The sequence below is a fragment of the Chenopodium album genome, chromosome 19 (genome assembly GCF_948465745.1).
Source record: "Chenopodium album chromosome 19, dcCheAlbu1.1, whole genome shotgun sequence".
NCBI lineage: Eukaryota > Viridiplantae > Streptophyta > Magnoliopsida > Caryophyllales > Amaranthaceae > Chenopodium > Chenopodium album.
In genome coordinates, this window is record NC_137852.1 from 9,954,763 (window position 1) to 9,972,677 (window position 17,915).

The window sequence follows — 17,915 nt, forward strand, 5'->3', positions numbered from 1 at the left end:
TTAAAGGCAATTTTCAAGATTTGGGATCAACTTTCGTTAAATACATGTTTAAATATATACGTACTTCGTGTAAGCCTAGCAAGCATCCTATAATTATTTCAGTATACGAAATGACCTGAAAATTAATGTTTTAACAATTGTAAGTAATTCATCACTTCAATGTAGGACAATCAACCCCAAATCTCACCTATGTATTATTATGTTACAATGAGCACAAAAAAATATCATAATCTTAATTTATTTTTATAGGAAATAATCCCTTGAGTTTTTCCTTATTGGAAAGTGTTTAAATACATAGATTACAAAACACTAAGCTAGGTTAATAATAAATACAATATGTAAAAGGGGAGTGAACCTAGGAAACTACAAGAGGTGAAGAGGTGTGAACTTCGTAAATACAAGATTATTTACATAATCTAATACACCCCCTCAGTCGAAGCGGGAGGTTTGTGAACGCTAAGACTGTTTCTAAAGTCATCAAAGAGGAGTTGCGGAAGGCCTTTGGTAAAGATGTCCGCAATTTGATATCGAGAAGGAACATGAAGCACACGGACTTGACCAAGAGCAACCTTCTCACGAACAAAATGGATGTCCATTTCTATGTGTTTGGTCCGTTGGTGTTGAACCGGGTTGCCGGAGAGGTAAACGGCACTAACATTATCACAATACACAACCGTGGCTTTCTTGATGGGACAGTGGAGTTCGAGAAGAAGGTTTCGAAGCCAGCATGATTCGGCAACGACATTTGCAACACCCCGATACTCGGCCTCCGCACTTGACTTGGAGAGAGTGGGCTGTCGTTTGGCGGACCATGAGATCAAGTTGTCACCGAGGAAAATGCAATATCCCGAGGTTGAGCGGCGTGTGTCGGGGCAGCCACCCCAGTCGGCGTCGGAGTATGAAATGAGGCCGGAAATGTGGGAGGCGTATAGGTGCAGACCGAAAGAAAGAGTACCTTGGAGGTACCTCAAAATGCGGCGTAGGGCATGCATGTGTTCTTGCCTTGGGTCGTGCATATATAAGCAAATTTGTTGTACGGCGTATGAGATATCCGGGCGGGTGAAAGTGAGATATTGGAGAGCTCCTGCAAGACTCCGATATAAAGATGGATCATCAACAGGGGGACCGGAGGTGGAGCTCAATTTTGCCTTAGTATCAACAGGAGTGGCGGAGGATTTGCATGAGGACATGTTAGCACGAGCAATAATATCTGCAGCATATGATTTCTGAGAGAGGAAGAGCCCATTAGAATGCCGAGTGACCGATATACCAAGAAATGAACTTAATGGACCAAGGTCGGTCATGGCAAATTCGGTACAAAGCTGAGCCATGATGGACTTCCGAAGAGTGTCGGATGAGGTGGTGAGCACAATGTCGTCGACATAGAGAAGAATGTATGCCAAGTCGTTGCCCTGAGAGTAGATGAATAAGGAGTTGTCGGACTTGCTATGAGAAAATCCGATGGTAGCCACAAAAGAAGCAAAGCGATGATACCAAGCCCGAGGAGCCTGTTTGAGACCATAAAGAGCCTTTTTGAGAAGGCAGACATGACCCGGATTATCTTTATCACGAAGCCCGGGTGGTTGGTGCATGTAAACAGTTTCTGCAATGTCACCATTTAAAAAGGCATTTTTGACGTCCATTTGGTGGATGGACCAAGACTTGGAGAGAGCAATGCTAAGAACGGTGCGAATAGTCGTCGGTTTGACCACCGGGCTGAAAGTCTCATCACAATCGACACCAACCTGTTGATTCCTGCCATTAACCACAAGACGGGCTTTGTGCCTCTCAAAAGCACCGTTAGCATTCTTTTTATGTTTAAACAACCACATACAAGGAATCACATTGACATTATGAGGACGGGGCACCAACTCCCACGTCTTAGTTTGAATAAGAGCGTTAAATTCATCCATCATGGCATTTTTCCAATTCGGGTCGGAAAGGGCAGCTATGGGATTACGGGGTAGAGGTGATGGAGTGGTTTGGCAATTTAAATCAAAAATAATTTTTGGCTTAAATATACCATGAGAGCTTCGAGTTTGGACCTTCAAAGGAGGAGGAGGGGGCCTGCTGATTTGTTGGGCCGAATTGGAGCCGTGAGTAGAGGGAGGAGAGTTGGAGTGGGCCTGGCTGGGTGGGCCGTTTGGTGATGTGGCTGGTAAAGTCCCAAATTGAATTGGGGTTTGGTGTAGGCGTGTGGGCCGTATTTGAGGGGAGCCCGTTAAGGGAGAAGTAGGAGAAGGGGTGGGCCTTTCTGGTGATCCAAATATGGGGGAGTGATGGGCCACAGTAGGTTGGGCCGTAGGAGTTGAGATTGGAGTTTGCAAATTTGCAGTAGCTTGTGATGTGGGATGATTGTAGAAGTGATGAGAGAGATTTGGGGAAAAAGCATCATTTAGAAAATCATAATCAGTGGGAGTAGGAGTATGGATTTTTGCAAACGGAAATTGGGTTTCATCAAAAACCACATGACGGGAGATAAAGATTTTCCGGGTAGACATATCATAGCACTTATAACCACGATGGTTAGGAGGATATCCTAAGAAAACACAAGGTGTGGACCGTGGTTGAAGTTTGTTGATGGTGGTGGAGGGAAGAAGAGGGTAGCAAAGACACCCAAAAACCCGAAGATGAGAATATGAGGGGTTTTGTTGGTAGAGTATTTTTGTCGGTGAGTCATAAGCTAGGAGTTTGGTGGGTAGAATGTTATGGAGATATGTGGCCATTTGGAGTGCATGGTGCCAAAAGGAGGGAGGAACGGAAGAATGAGCAAGGAGGGTACGTATCATATTATTGAGAGTACGGATTTTTCTTTCGGCCTTCCCATTTTGGGGGGAAGTGTGAGGGCATGAGAAACGGAACACCATCCCATTAGTGATACAAAAATTACGGAAAGCATCATTATCATATTCACCACCATTATCACATTGAAAGCATTTCACATTACGTTCAAATTGAGTATGAGCAAAGGCATTTAATTGCAAAAATAGATCATGAACTTGAGATTTTCGAGCAATTGGGAATGTCCATAGAAAATTAGTGAAATCATCCAAGAATAGCACATAATAATGATGTCCGGCACTACTAAGCTTAGGGGAGGTCCAAATGTCACTATGCAAAATGTCAAATGGCAAAGTAGTACATGTAGTAGAGGGATAAAAGGGAAGTTTGACATGTTTTCCAAAAATACAAGAAGAACACACATTAGATTGTGAAATCCTGTTACATTGAATAAAATGTTTCTTCCTGAGGGAACTCAAAACTTGTGACCCGGGATGGCCAAGACGATCATGCCACAAAGAAGAGGAGAGGGCAGCAAGGGCAGTAGGAGAGGAAAGGAGGTTGGCGGTGTTGTAGAGAGGGTAAAGCTCCCCCGAGCTGTCACATCTCATACGAGTGGTCCCCGTCCGAAGGTCCTTCACAGTAAAACCAAACGGATCAAATTCTATGGAAACATTATTATCACTAGTGAATTTTCGGACAGAAATCAGATTTTTTATGAGATTAGGGGCATGAATAACATTATTTAAGGTGAAGGGAGGAAGGGAAACATGCCCATAGCCACGAATTGGAATGCCACTACCATTGCCAACAATAATATTTTGATGATTTTTGCTCAAATTAAAATAAGACGAGAGGTTACCGTGATTCGATGTCATGTGTGAGGTAGCCCCGGTATCCATGTACCAATTTTCGTCGGGAGGAGCAAGAGAGAGAGTGTGAAGAGCAGCTTCTATATCCGTTGGAGCATAGCCAACCGAGGAGGGAGCTTGAGCGTTGAAAGCTTGTGGCTGCTGTTGTTGTGGTCGTGGACCGAGGATGCCATTTTGTGTGGGCCTTGAACCGGCAGCAGGACGAGCCCAAGGTGTGGTTGGGTAAGGGCAGGGGGGCATGGCCCACGGTGGAGAAGCCCAACCGTGCCAAGGAGGGTACTGCCAAGCAGGGGAGTTGCCCCATTGCCACGCAGGATGCGGCTGCTGCTGTTGCTGTTGGAACCCGCGGCCACCACCGCGACCTTTTCCATTCCGGCCACCGTTGCCACGGCTCTTGGAATTCCCACCGCGGCCACCACCACGGCCATTGTTCTTGTGATTGATGCGCTGATTTTGAGAGTGAGAAGAATGAACATCGTCCACATGAGAAGAGTTTCCCGCAGCCATTAAAGCCGAACCAACAGCATTTGCCTCATTCGAGGCTTGATTTGCTTGACGAGATTCTTCGAGGAGGAGCATAGAACGAGCTTTTTGAAAAGACACCGGAGGGTCGGACTGTTGAAGCAGGGCAGCCACGTTGTCATAAGCTTTCGGCAGGCCACGAATGAGGGTTATGACAATACGATGATCGGAAACCTTAGCCCCAACATTAGCTAATTGATCCGCAATCATCTTGATGTGTTGACAATAGGCAGAGATATTAGAGAAATTGTTCAAATCGACTTGTGAGAATTCTGTTTCAAGTTGGACAGCCCTGTTTGTTTGATTATCCTGAAATACATCCTTTAATCTCGCCCACGCAGCCGCGGCGGTAGAATCGGGTTCAAGGATTGTATTAAGCAAGTCGTTCGATATGGTGCTATAAATCCATTGGAGCACAATAGCATCGACGCGGCTCCAAAGGTCAGGGTCGGTGGTCGAGAGAGAAGAAGAAGCATCTTGATCAGGGGAAGGAAGAATGTGTTCTAACACTTGATGTGCACGAGCATTGATTTTAAAGAGCTCGACCCAAGATATATACTGTGCACGGTCCATTTGAAGGACAATAGGAATAACACTCTTGATGTTATTGACGGTGAAAGCGGGATGGAAAGCGGAAGATTTTGGAGCTTTAGGTGAGTCTCCCATGGTGAACAGGATGCGGCTTGGGTAGAAAGAAAGAAGGAGGAGAGAAGCTAGAGAGAGAGAGACCTAGCCTGATACCATATAGGAAATAATCCCTTGAGTTTTTCCTTATTGGAAAGTGTTTAAATACATAGATTACAAAACACTAAGCTAGGTTAATAATAAATACAATATGTAAAAGGGGAGTGAACCTAGGAAACTACAAGAGGTGAAGAGGTGTGAACTTCGTAAATACAAGATTATTTACATAATCTAATAATTTTGTCTTATTTTCTCAAATTTCTGTGAAGGAAAATACAGAACTTTCTAAAGCCTAAAAGGTTGGAGAGAATGAGCGAGGAGTCAAGTGTACATGGTTGGATTTCTTGGGTCATGTAAAAGAGACACGAACTCTTTATTCCAACTCTTGACAATTTGGAGGGACACCATGGCAGCTAGCCAGCAGCTAGTGTACTGTACAAAATATTAATGAAAAATGACAGGACTTTTAATAGAGATAATTGGTAACCATAATATCATAAACTTAATCTAAACCTACTTGTCTGATCTCTATTAATCTTAGCTTTAAATAAACTTTTTAGTTTATCTTTTGTTGAGGCGAAGATATTAAAGTATGATATGAATATTAATTAAAGTTAAGCAATCAGTCAATATATTTAAATAATTACCATACAAGTATGATTTAGAGCATACCGATCTTTGATTAGATTAACGGTTTTTAATAATCTAGATGTGTGTCTATGTTTAATTCAACTTATTTTTATTTATTTTATCTGATCTGATCTAATCTAAACTTATCATTAAAAAAAATTATTAAATTTTACTTTATATCGAGCAGATGTAGTAAGTGTAAATCTAGGGGCACCAAATAAAATACATTGGCACATCATCCGTTGTCTAGAAAAACAATGGGCATTTTCTGAAAATTTCACAAATTTGCCTTATCCTTAGGAAGTACTCCATAGCAGACATTAAAATACCTTTTGCCCACATTCTGCAATTTGATATAAATCATGTACTTATGACCGGAAAAGGAGGGTTTTTTTTTTTTTTTTGCTATATTCATGTTCTACATGGATTACATTTTCAGGTGCAAAGAATCATTTGCTAAACCCTTATCCACTCAACAAATAATATTCAAAAAAGTCATTCTTAACCCGTGAATTTTAGTGAAAATCAATTTAATCCCAATAAATCAAATTTAATCAGGAAGGATTTATTTTTTTTTGTATTAGAATTAGTAAATTAATATTGGGTTAGAATCTTAAGTAGCTACTCCCTCCGTCCCAAAAAGAACGACCCATTTGGGTTGATTACGCGGGTATTAAGGAAGTTAAGTAAAAAGAAGTAATATATATTGGAAAGATAAATTTACATGGGATTTGTAAAAAAATAGAGAGAGAAAGTAATAAAATAACATGGAAAATCAAATTTTTATATAGGGAAGCTAATTTTGCACAAATATTATAGCAAATTGGTGGGTGTTTTAATGCAAATAGGTCATTCTTTTTGGGACAAAGTTTTGACCAAATGGGTCGTTCTTTTTGGGACGGAGGGAGTATAAAAGTGACCATTTATTGTTACGACTACTTGTACCTTGAGTGCCTAGTGACAAATTTTAAAAATGATGAATACTAAGCTAGCTGGCTAGTTCTATATGCACGCAATATATACAACATATATGTTGATACCAATAAACTGACATATATGGTTTGATAATTGATAGTGATCTTTATTTACTTTAGTCAATTTGAGCCTATATCTCTTTTTTTGTATTGATTGTATAATTAATTTATTCAATATTATTGCTGTGCAAATTAATGTGTTAGAGATATGATATATCGGAAAATATATAAAGCAGGTTAAATCTTGGGACCATTAATAAAAAAAATCCCCCTACGGGTGGGTTAGAAATTAAACCCACCGGTGGGATGAACCTTTAGCAAAAATTACCATTTTTTTTTTCACATAGTTTATTCCGCTTTGCAAGTTAGTGTTGGTGCGTTTTAGACTTTTAGTTGATGACTTGATGTATACATTACATCATGCGTGGTTAATAATTTAAAGATTGAGATTAAGTTGTTGGGGTGTGTCATGGTGTGGATCCTCCAGGACGAATATTGGGGGCGGCATACATGAGGTTTTCACCAAAAAAAAAAAGGCTATCGTGTGTCGTGAGATAAGATATATTGGTTTTCCTTGTGCCGTGAGACAAGGTACATGTGTTGGTTCTCCTTGTGCCGTGAGACAAGGGTTTTAAATGTTTTGAGTGTGGTTTACTCTAAAAGATCAAAAAGAGTTTTGAGTGTGGTTTACTCTGAAAAACCAATAAGAAATTTGAGTGTGGTTTACTCTGAAAAACCAATAAGAAATTTGAGTGTGGTTTACTCTGAAAAACTAATAAGAAATTTGATTGGAGCTCGGTTTTGCTCTGGAAAAACCAAAAATTGTTATATTTGCAAGTTCGAAAAGAATGACGTTCCTGCGAATTGATTGATGACTGATGAGTTCGAAAAGATGAACGTTCTCATCGTTAAAAAAGAAGAAAATTTTTGAAGGTGACATCACAAGAGTGTGCATCTCGACTTCAACAAATTGAAGAATTTCCAATCGCAACGTTCGTGTTAATGTCGTTACGATTGCGGGAGGGTGTTAGAGATATGATATATCGAAAAATATATGTGATATATTTTCCGTATAGATATTGTTATGAGAATAATATTTAGTATTATCTTATGTTAAGATATTATTTTGAGAATATATCTTTAGGGTTTATGATTAGGCTAGTATATCTTTTAGGAAGATTGTTCCTATCTTATGAGGTTAGGTTTTGTATAAATACTCAACCTATTGATGAATAATAAACAAGCAATAAAAAGCCATTCTATTCTCTCTTCTCCCTAATTTATCATAATGAGAAAATTAAAAACTTAACAATCTTTACAATGTTTAGATTTAAATAAATGTATAGAGGAATTACAAAATGTCATTGATTGTAGCTTATCCATTTGATCTCTTTTATGTATTATTATTGACACTCAATTGTACTTGTACTCCTAAAATAATCTTTTGTTATATACAGTATTAACATTCGATATCGATCAATCTCACACACGTAACAATCATACAAACTATTCCCTCCAAAAAAATAAAAAACAATTATACGGAAATATACACCCAATTGCATGTAGTTCTAGATGCAACTTGATTGATTTATCAATCTCACGCATACACTTTCTTGCAATAAAAGCACATGTTTATACGAAGTAGAATAAAAGAAGATGACATTATAATTAAAGCAAAAACATAGTTATATAAAAGCACGCACATTGATAATAGATAGAAAGTTAGAAACACATAAACAACAATTATCGAAAACAAATAAAAGCAGTATAGGTTGTTTGTTTACCCGGTGGTATGTAAATATACCTACAATTGGGTATAACTTCTACCAATTAACGATAAACATGATGATATGACATTTTTCCATCTTAATGATCTTGAATTTGCATTTCAGTTAAACCAAATAACTAGAGAGGTAGTTATATTTACCCGGTTGTGCCGTACACCCATGAATATTTGTTCTTATTTTGATGATTGTTTTTCATTTTATCATTATATGAAGAACAAAAACTAACCTTAGATTAGTTGGATATACGGTACACCCGGATGTATATAACAAATTCTATAATAACTAATTAGTTTGATGAAGAAAGAAACACGTCGTCTAAATAACTTTTACTCCCACATTTACCAACCAATGATTTTATTTGTAGTAATTTGTAAATTAATGGTCAATGACATGATCAAGAAATATGAACTATTTGAAATGAGGGAGTACACTGAATTGATGATTATTGGTACTGTTAATTGTACGGAGTACGAAGTATGATACAAAGTACAATACTTTTATACTTGTATATTATACTTCTACCGATGGATTATTCTACTGTGTCATTCTTCAAAGAAGGACACCATAACATGCTGATGTGGCATGTTATGGTTGGTCAATTTTTCCTTTATTTTTATAAATCAAAATGTACTATACATATATATATAATTGAAAATACATGTATTTTTGTAAAGAATACATAATCAAGTATTTGAAAATTTATTTTTAATTTTTAAAATCATCCAGAAAATTAAATTATACAATCAAAATTTAGATAATCAAATATTCATCATCGTTCTTAATTGTTCATCATAATTCTTCATTTGTGATCTTAATTGACGGAACTCAAACCGAAATTCCGACCAACGAACAAATCCTCCAAAGATCGAATTTTTATTGGGTTTTCAAATCTTATTCTTAATTCATATTTTTATTGGGTTTTCCAATATTCCGATCAGCAACCCGGCGGCTTTTCGGCATTCACGGCAGCAGCTCAAGGTTTCCGGCAATTGTTCTTCTTCTCCGGTAGAAAATCCGTGATTATCATCTGGTTGTTCGCTGCCCAGCTATTTCGTATGTGTTTGGTGCAAGAATTGAGAATACATTAACAATAATGTTTGGGAATGGGTGGATGAATGAAGAAAAATGATGAGAATACATTAACAGTGAATGTTCGGGAATGGGTGGATAAATGAAGATGAATGAAGAACGAACATTGATGATGAACAATTTCAATTTTTTTTTTTTTTTTTTTTTTTTTTTTTTTTGAAAAATTGGGATTTTTTTTTTAAAAATAAATGTGATATAAAATAATACATGTATTAAAAAAAATACATGATATAAATACAATTTTAATACATTATGAACATAGAAAATAATTCAAAATAAAAATAAAAATACTAAATATAAGCCAATTAGATTTTGTCATGTCAACACTTTATGGTGTCATTTTTAAAGAATGACATCTACCATAGTTTTACATCCCATAATTATGCAAGTTGCAATTTACAATTTACAAAGTGGTCGACGGAAAAAACAAAGTATGCTGTACAATTGAACAACCATGGGCCCAACCCATTCCTTAGTCCTTTAAAAAGTGTAATGCAATATACGAAGTATTTAATTTTAAATTTTAGATAATTATGAGATTTTTTGTAGGTGGGAAGAAAAAAAAATCAATACAATTGAGCTAGATGCTAATTTACTTTTTTTTTTTTTTTTTTTTACCATTAATATTTTAATTTTTTTGAAAAGTTAATTAAAATAAATGAAATATATAATTAGACAAATATAATATGTATCATGTGATAATGTTTTCTCTAAGATTAGGAAGTTTAACACTAAAAAAAAAAGTTGATCATTCTGTAAATTTATTATTTATAGTACAAGATTTTTATGTACTTTGTGCTAAATGCATTGTCCCATATCTAGATCAACGAATATTTGATTAATAATTACAATATAAACAACCTATAATTACACTTATACAAGAAGTGGTTTCAGGATGTGTCCACAAGAATAGCCCTTCCCCAAATGAGCCAAAACCACTTGTTCTGTACCAAGAATAGAGTCAAGACAATTAGACAAATGAGTTAACAGCGATAGATGATAACAAGCAAAATAAAGATATTAGGTGAAAACTTGTAATACCTACAGTGATTAGTGAGGATAAAATCAGAGAAAACTGATTATTTTGGCTTACCTGGATAGAAGGAAATAAGAGTGATATGAAAAATATATTACTACACTAGGTTAGAACCCATGCGATACACCGCTTATGGCTTTGAAATATAATGGCTACCCAACTATTGTAGTTGGGTGCGATACACAGCTTATATAAAACTTATTATTAATTTTTAGATTTTTAAAAATAAATGGCTATTATACATGAATATAAATAAGAATTACGTACATTTTGTAATTTTTAAAATTTTTTATTTTCATCAAAATTATAATATAGTATCCGTCAATGTCATCTAATCATAGTTAAGAGAGCGACACGTGTGCAATGTTGACATTAACATCTTTTGTTTTAGTAATAGTTAATAGATTTGTTTCACAATAGTAAAATTATCCTTCTTTATTTTACAATTAATATGAAATGGAGGTAGTACATTTTATTGGAGTATATAGAGCTTGATGGAAGGAATTAAGAATGATATGGATCCAAAAGACACTCTTCAAGAATATGCTACTTATAGGTTTTATCTCTAAGTACATGTTTATATCAATGTCATCTCCAAATATGCACTTAAAATAGAATATTGGGTAAGATAGCTCAATAGATATAGGGTTTGGATTAGGAATGGCAACGGATCGGATTCGGGTCGGATGTAGCTAAATCCGAATCCGATCCGTTTAGTAAACGGACCTTGAACTCGGATCCGAGTCCGAATCCGAAAAATCCGAGTCCGAATCCGATCCGACTCGTATTTTTCGGATCCGAATCCGCTCCGTCTATACAGACCTCCGAAATGATCCGAATATTTTATTTTTTTATTTTTTTTTTGTAATGTCATATACCTATAATTGTTTGTATTGTCATACCAAGTAAAGTATAAGCATAACATATTTAAATTATGTACTTAGTTACATAACAAAATTTTGATACAAACACAAGCAAACAATTGTCCCAAGTTATAAAGCATATGCTCATACTCTCGGATTCGGACTTGGATCGGACTCCATCGGACTTTGCGTAGGGTCCAAGTCCGATCCGCCTCCTATTCGGATTCGGATCTATTTTATCGGATTCGGATTCGGACTAATTTTAAACGGATTTGGATCGGACTCTTTCCTTCGGATCGGATCGGATTCGCATCGAACTCGGATAAAATTGCCATCCCTAGTTTGGACCTAGGATGTAGAGCCTTTATGAATAATGTCAATATAGGGCAAAAATGTTTGCCCAACTTCGTATCCCTCTTATTCCTATCTCTTGTACCAAAGTTTACTAATTTGGAACGTTTAGAAAAATTACCTCCAATATACTAGTAAATTAGAAAGCATTAAACACAGAGATGGGAATTTCCTTCTTCTTTTGGAGACTACAAGGAAGTTGATATTAAATAGCAGATAAAGTAGCATAAGACGTATGGACTGTTTGCCATAGCCAAATACACAGGAAAGATCATAAGAGAGAGCTTCCAAACTGCAGCTTATTGCAGTAGAAATGCTTTCTAACAGAAGGAAACATATAAATTGACTCACATCCTTTATGGCCCATCACATGCACTGAAATCCTATATAAACTTCCTAATTTTACAGCATCTGTCACATTAGTCTATTACCAATAGATTTTTGGTTAATACAATTCCTAAAACGTTCATTGCCAATAGGCGAAACAAAAATGCAGTTCGTAGTCATATTATGCCACTCTATCCAGTGTCTGCTGCACACTTTTAGCAGTAAGTGTATCTGGTGCAAATTTGCAAATACAGATTACTTCGTATTTAATAATCAGTGCGTACTACCTCGATTTCACAATAATTGGCAGGGGTAACTGGTAACACATACTCTGTATAAAACTATTAGGAAGTCTGAACAAATGATGAAATGTTAGATAGCAAGATCCTCAACTCTACTGCTTCAGAGCATAATGTTAGTTAAATTATGATTGAGAATTAGTGAAACAACAAAGACATTCTTAATCCGCGCAACTGCTACTTTCTTCTCCCAGCCTTTCCTTTAGTACGCTCTGTAGTCTTGAACAGAAATTTACTCTCCCCCTGCATTCCATTCAAGCTAAATCTGCTAAGGGCATCAGTATCTCTCAACCATCCAGTTATAGCATAGTCGAACAATAACAGACAGAACCTTCCTTACTCTCCTTGCCTATGTAGTCATGCGCAAAGTGATCATGAGTCAATTTGAGACCAAAACAATGCTACAGACTGGGTGCATCTAAGTATTTACATTTCAGCTCGTTTAGGACTGTTTGATAATCGTCTGCCACATTGGCCGGAGATCTTTTGATCAACTCTAGGGCAACTTGCTCAGCTTCAGAGCTATTTCCCTTTAAAAGGTATCCCTCCACAAACACAGCAAAAGTGTCAAGATTAATCACATTTCCATCCCTCATAGCATCACTAAGAATTTGAGCTGCTTTCTCCAATTCACCATTCTTACAGTACATAGTTATTAAGCAACTGTATGTCTTATGATCAAGCTGATGACCATCTCGAAGCATACAATCTACAAGTTCCCCAACTAGTTGTACACTTCTCCCCGTTTTACTTAGACTAGATATAACAGTATAATACGACAGGAAGTTAGGAACAAGACCGATTTCAGGCATCCATTTCAAGAAAAGTACAGCTTCCTTGAGTTCTCCTCTGTTTACAAGAACTTGTAACACAGCATTGAAACTACTAACACTTGGACGAGTACCTCTTGCTACCATCTCCCTCAATAGAGCAATCGCGTCATTTGCTTTTCCCAGCTTACAATACTCATTCACAAGTACCCCATATGCTACAACATCAGGTTTTACACCTAAGGAACTCATATCCTTCAAATGTTTAACAGCCTCATCTATTCTCCCAGCAACACAAAACCCCTTAAGCAAACTCGTATGCGTGACAACATCATCCTTTACACCATCCAACCTCATCTTAGTCATCATTTTCTTAGCCTCATCAACCTTACCAAGCAAACAAAACCCATTAACAATCGCGTTATAAGTGATCAAATTTGGCTCGATACCTTGCCTAACCATCTCATCTAAACACGAAATCGCCCGCTCCATCTCACCCTTCTTACAATACCCATCAATCAATGTAGTATAAGAAACCAAATTCGGCAAACAATCCTGACTCATAAGCATCTTATCAACAATTTGTCTCGCCTCAACCATCATACCCTTCTTACAAAACCCACTTAACATAGTCCCAAAAGCAACATTATTCGGTCTACAAGGCATTTCATCGAACACCTTACGTGCATCCTCAATTCTTCCAATTCTACAATAACCTCGAATCATCGTCGTGTAAGTAATAACATCAACCTGAATCACACCCTCAGCAATAACCTGATCAAAAATGGCGGCAGCCATTTTAATCCGATTAGCTTTAACCAAAACACCCAACAAATTATTACATGATTTTACACAATTACCATCCTTTTCCACCATTTTAGCTCGATAAAACCAATCAATGGCGCCTCGAAGATTGCCCTCAACACCATAAGCTCTGATCATCTTCGCAATCATGAAGTCGCAGAGCTTTTTATGGGATTCCAGAAACTGGGTAGCACCAGGAAAGAGACGATGAGAGAGAAGAAGATCGAACATTGCGACATAACAATAGAATTTGTGACGGTAATTTGTGGGGTTTGGATTTGGGCGAGTCGCCCAATCGAAGAAGACGAAAGCATGATAAGGGTTTGATTGATTGTTGATTACTTGGATGACTAAATTAGGGTTTAAATAGGGGGAAAATTGGGAAAGATCTGGGATGTTAAGAGGACCGTTTTTAGGATAAAAACAGACGAAATTGGGTTTTAAGGATTGAAGGGTTTTGGTTATGGCGGTCACCAATGAAGAAGAAGAGGAATTTCTGGAGAGAAATTGGTTGCTTAGAGTCTTGGAAGCCATTGTTGTAAGCTTCGGAATTGCAGATAATTTTTAGGGGTAATGAGGAAGAAATTGTGAAGATGAGATTTGGGTTTTTCTTTCAATGTTGTAAAATAATGCTCAAAAAATAAAAAATGGTGTTCATGCATTTTTGGTGAATTGATTAAGGCGGATTGGCAGTTGTATATCTAAACAGCCAATTTACCATTCGTTAAAGGCCTGGGAGGCTGGGTGGGCATGGGCAGGATCAGCACAAGGACTACCAAGACCCAACTCAAGACGCAACATAACTTGAGAGGCGCACACACTTAGACACCCCCGGTGGGGCGTTGGGATTCTGCTAGGCACGGGCACATACACTAATGTGCGAGTGACACAATAAAAGTTGTGCCGTGCATAATCACCCGATCTTATACATGTTAGCCCAATTTACAATATAAATAATAAGATATTCGCCTCATAATCTCAACTCTTCAATGATTCAAGAGATCACCATTGAGGCATTGACAAGCTTTTTAATTACTCCGTATAATAAGTTAAACCGCCTTAATCCTCAATTTCCTAATCCGTGAGATTTTGTACGATGGACAAGTTTATATAGTCAATCAAATCTAACGCATATAGAGAAGGCGTGCAAATAAGCTATCCAACAAAAAAAACTTAAATATAATATTTACAATTATTTAGGGAAAAAAGACTATTTTGTGGGTACACTTTATATTGATTACTTATTGAGAAAAATAATGTACTCCGCATAAAATAAAACAAATGCATCAATAATATTAACATTTATGTACAATCTGAAGAATTACACAATTTAAACATTTATGTACAATTTGAAGAATTACACAATTTACACTACGTAATATATGCTAAGGCTTTATTCTCCCACTAAGTATATCAGATATTCGTTGATGAAGTTTTTGAATCTCAGTCTCAACTCGTTCAGGGCCCATTCTTATTAATCTATTGTATTCACCCCCTTTTCTTTCTATCAAATTGGCAAGCCTTCCTTGTATGCTTTTCACCTACATCACTAACATTAATATTGCATCAATTAACATTATCAAAAAAAAAAAAAAAAAAAAAATAAATAAAAGAAGAAGAAGAAGAAGATACGCAATATATAGGAAAATGTATATATAATCAATGAATGCATAAGTAACTTTCAACTTCTAATGTTTTTTGAGACCGATATAAACCAGATAATGATATAAGTTCAAACCTAAACGTTACAACATTACATGTGGTGATTGAACATACACGAATTGAAGATAACTCTAAAAGATAAGAGGTTAACCTTTCTATAAGGCCATCGATCAATCTCGAAAGAACGAAGTTTCTTTTTAATTACAGTGGCACATAAGTGTAATTCCAAGCTTGCATCATTTATAGTCCTATCAAAGTATTTGGCAAAATCTTCAAGTGTCATATTCTTCACTCGTTCCCTCTGTTTACCTTGCATATCCAGAAAAAACAACATTCAAATAAAAATTAGATAAAGCTATATTATTAATCAATTAAAAAATAAAAACATTACTTGTAAAAAAGATGACACAATGTATTATAATAATAATAATAATAATAATAATAATAATAATAATAATAATAATAAGGAGAATGCAAAAGAGGATTAATGCAACCTGGATTGAAAGCTCAGTCCTGAGCAATGGCAATTGGTGATTCTCCTCATCTGAGTCATACATCTCCCTTCCTGAAGGGTTAGAAGACTCTCCTCTTTCAAATGATCCGCCAACTAAAGAATTTTCACAAAATATTAATAATACTCACTCTGTTTTTGGTTTATTTTTTATTTTTTTATTTTTATTTTAAATAATGTTACTTTAATTATTAAAAATATTCGCAGCTCGTTAATATAAGTAAAAACAAATGTTACTACTCTATTTAAAAAAACAAATATACTACATGATTAAATTTGTCTAAATACGAAATATATATTGTATCATCTTCAAAATCAAATTCTATAAGATTAATTGCATATTATAAATGAAAGATAATATATATTGATGTAAACGACATGTATGTATTGTGGAAAACTAAAAGTCAAAATTTAATTTAAGCCCAAATTAGAACTTAGAAATGATTAATCGAATCACTAACCTCCAACATTTAGCCAATCAAAGCCGACGCTTAAGGCTTCATAAAACGATGAAATAGGTTCTTGCAACAATATGTATCCATTTTCTCTCTGATACATCATATAGCCTTTCAAATACTCTCTTATCTCCTCAAAAGTAAACCTGCTAAAACTGAATCAAAAGGCACGAGTCTAATTAGCGTCATACTCCAAACAAATTAATACTCCGTAACATAATAAAAGAGAGATGGATTGGACTATTAGAGATATAATAGGGAGTATGTTTAAAATCTAACCACAAAACCATGTATACGAATATAAATTAATTTCGAAAAATTAATAAATAAATCGATCCTCAAGACCACCAACAACAACAAAAAAAAAAGGGGTAACTAACATAATGCATATATAGTCGAGATTAAATTGTTAACTTACTCAATAAATTGATAATTTCCAATGTGATCATCAGAAGGTGGTACCCCGTAATTGGAGCAGTAAAAAGCATGATATATTAAACCCACATTCCCATGGATTTCAAGCCTGGTGGTACGAGTGCCTTGTAACAAAATAAGTTACATAGTTTAATTAATAATAATAATAATAAGATAACAATTATAACATGAGAAATAGGGCATTAAAAAGTAATTAAACATATATTCATCAAAAACCTGAATCTCAATCACCACCATACCTAATAACTAATCATAATTTATTGCAAAATTACAGAAAATAAATTAAAGTACTAATGAGTATAAACTAATTTCATTAACAATTGACTGAAAAGTTGTAATTTTCCATAAGATCAACACCATCAATTTGTAACAATTACTTAAAAAAAATGTATTACAATAACTTTCAAAAAATAATGTACATTTCTTCAATAATATTGTCATCCTCAAACTTACAATAGACACCTATTTGGATACATGTAAAATTATTCGACATCTACAACATTCATAAATGAAAACTAAAATTATAAGCAACTAATAAATGAAATTCCAAAGAGAATCGATCATTTTCACTAGAATAAAAACGAATTGAAATATAATTATAAAAAGTCTTGCTTACCCTAAGCAATGAAAAAAACAAATCAAACATTAAACTAACAAACAAATATAATGTCCCATATTTAATTTATTACTTTGTCATTTTATAGTATTAAAATCAATAATACTTGGTAAAAATGAAATATAAAAAAAATTAATACCATTTGAAAACATAATTCCTCTAAGCACTACACAAGAAGCACAAGGATTAACATGGTTAGGATCAATAGGCAACACTTCTTGCAATGCCAATTGATCTTGTTGTTGATCTTGAGGGGCATTATTCTCTGTCCCAACCTCTTGTTGCATTCCTTGGACACTCACATCCATCCCTTCACTACCGCCGTCGAATCCAACATTTTCATGATGATCATTAGTTTGAACTAACGGCATTTCTTGTAACGGTACGGGGTCATTCACCCAAGAATCAAGCATACTCCATAAGGAATGATTATCATCATCAATAGGT

The 17,915-nt window shown here is 35.6% G+C and overlaps 1 protein-coding gene across 1 annotated transcript; it reads right to left on the reverse strand.

Moving 5' to 3' along the window:
* Positions 1-11,809: 11,809 nt before the first annotated feature.
* Positions 11,810-14,457, reverse strand: LOC145594956 (uncharacterized). Its single transcript, XM_081651304.1, has one exon. The coding sequence runs from the start codon at positions 14,321-14,323 to the stop codon at positions 12,617-12,619; it is 1,707 nt and encodes a 568-aa protein (XP_081507430.1). The 5' UTR covers positions 14,324-14,457; the 3' UTR covers positions 11,810-12,616.
* Between the last annotated feature and the right edge of the window lie 3,458 nt (positions 14,458-17,915).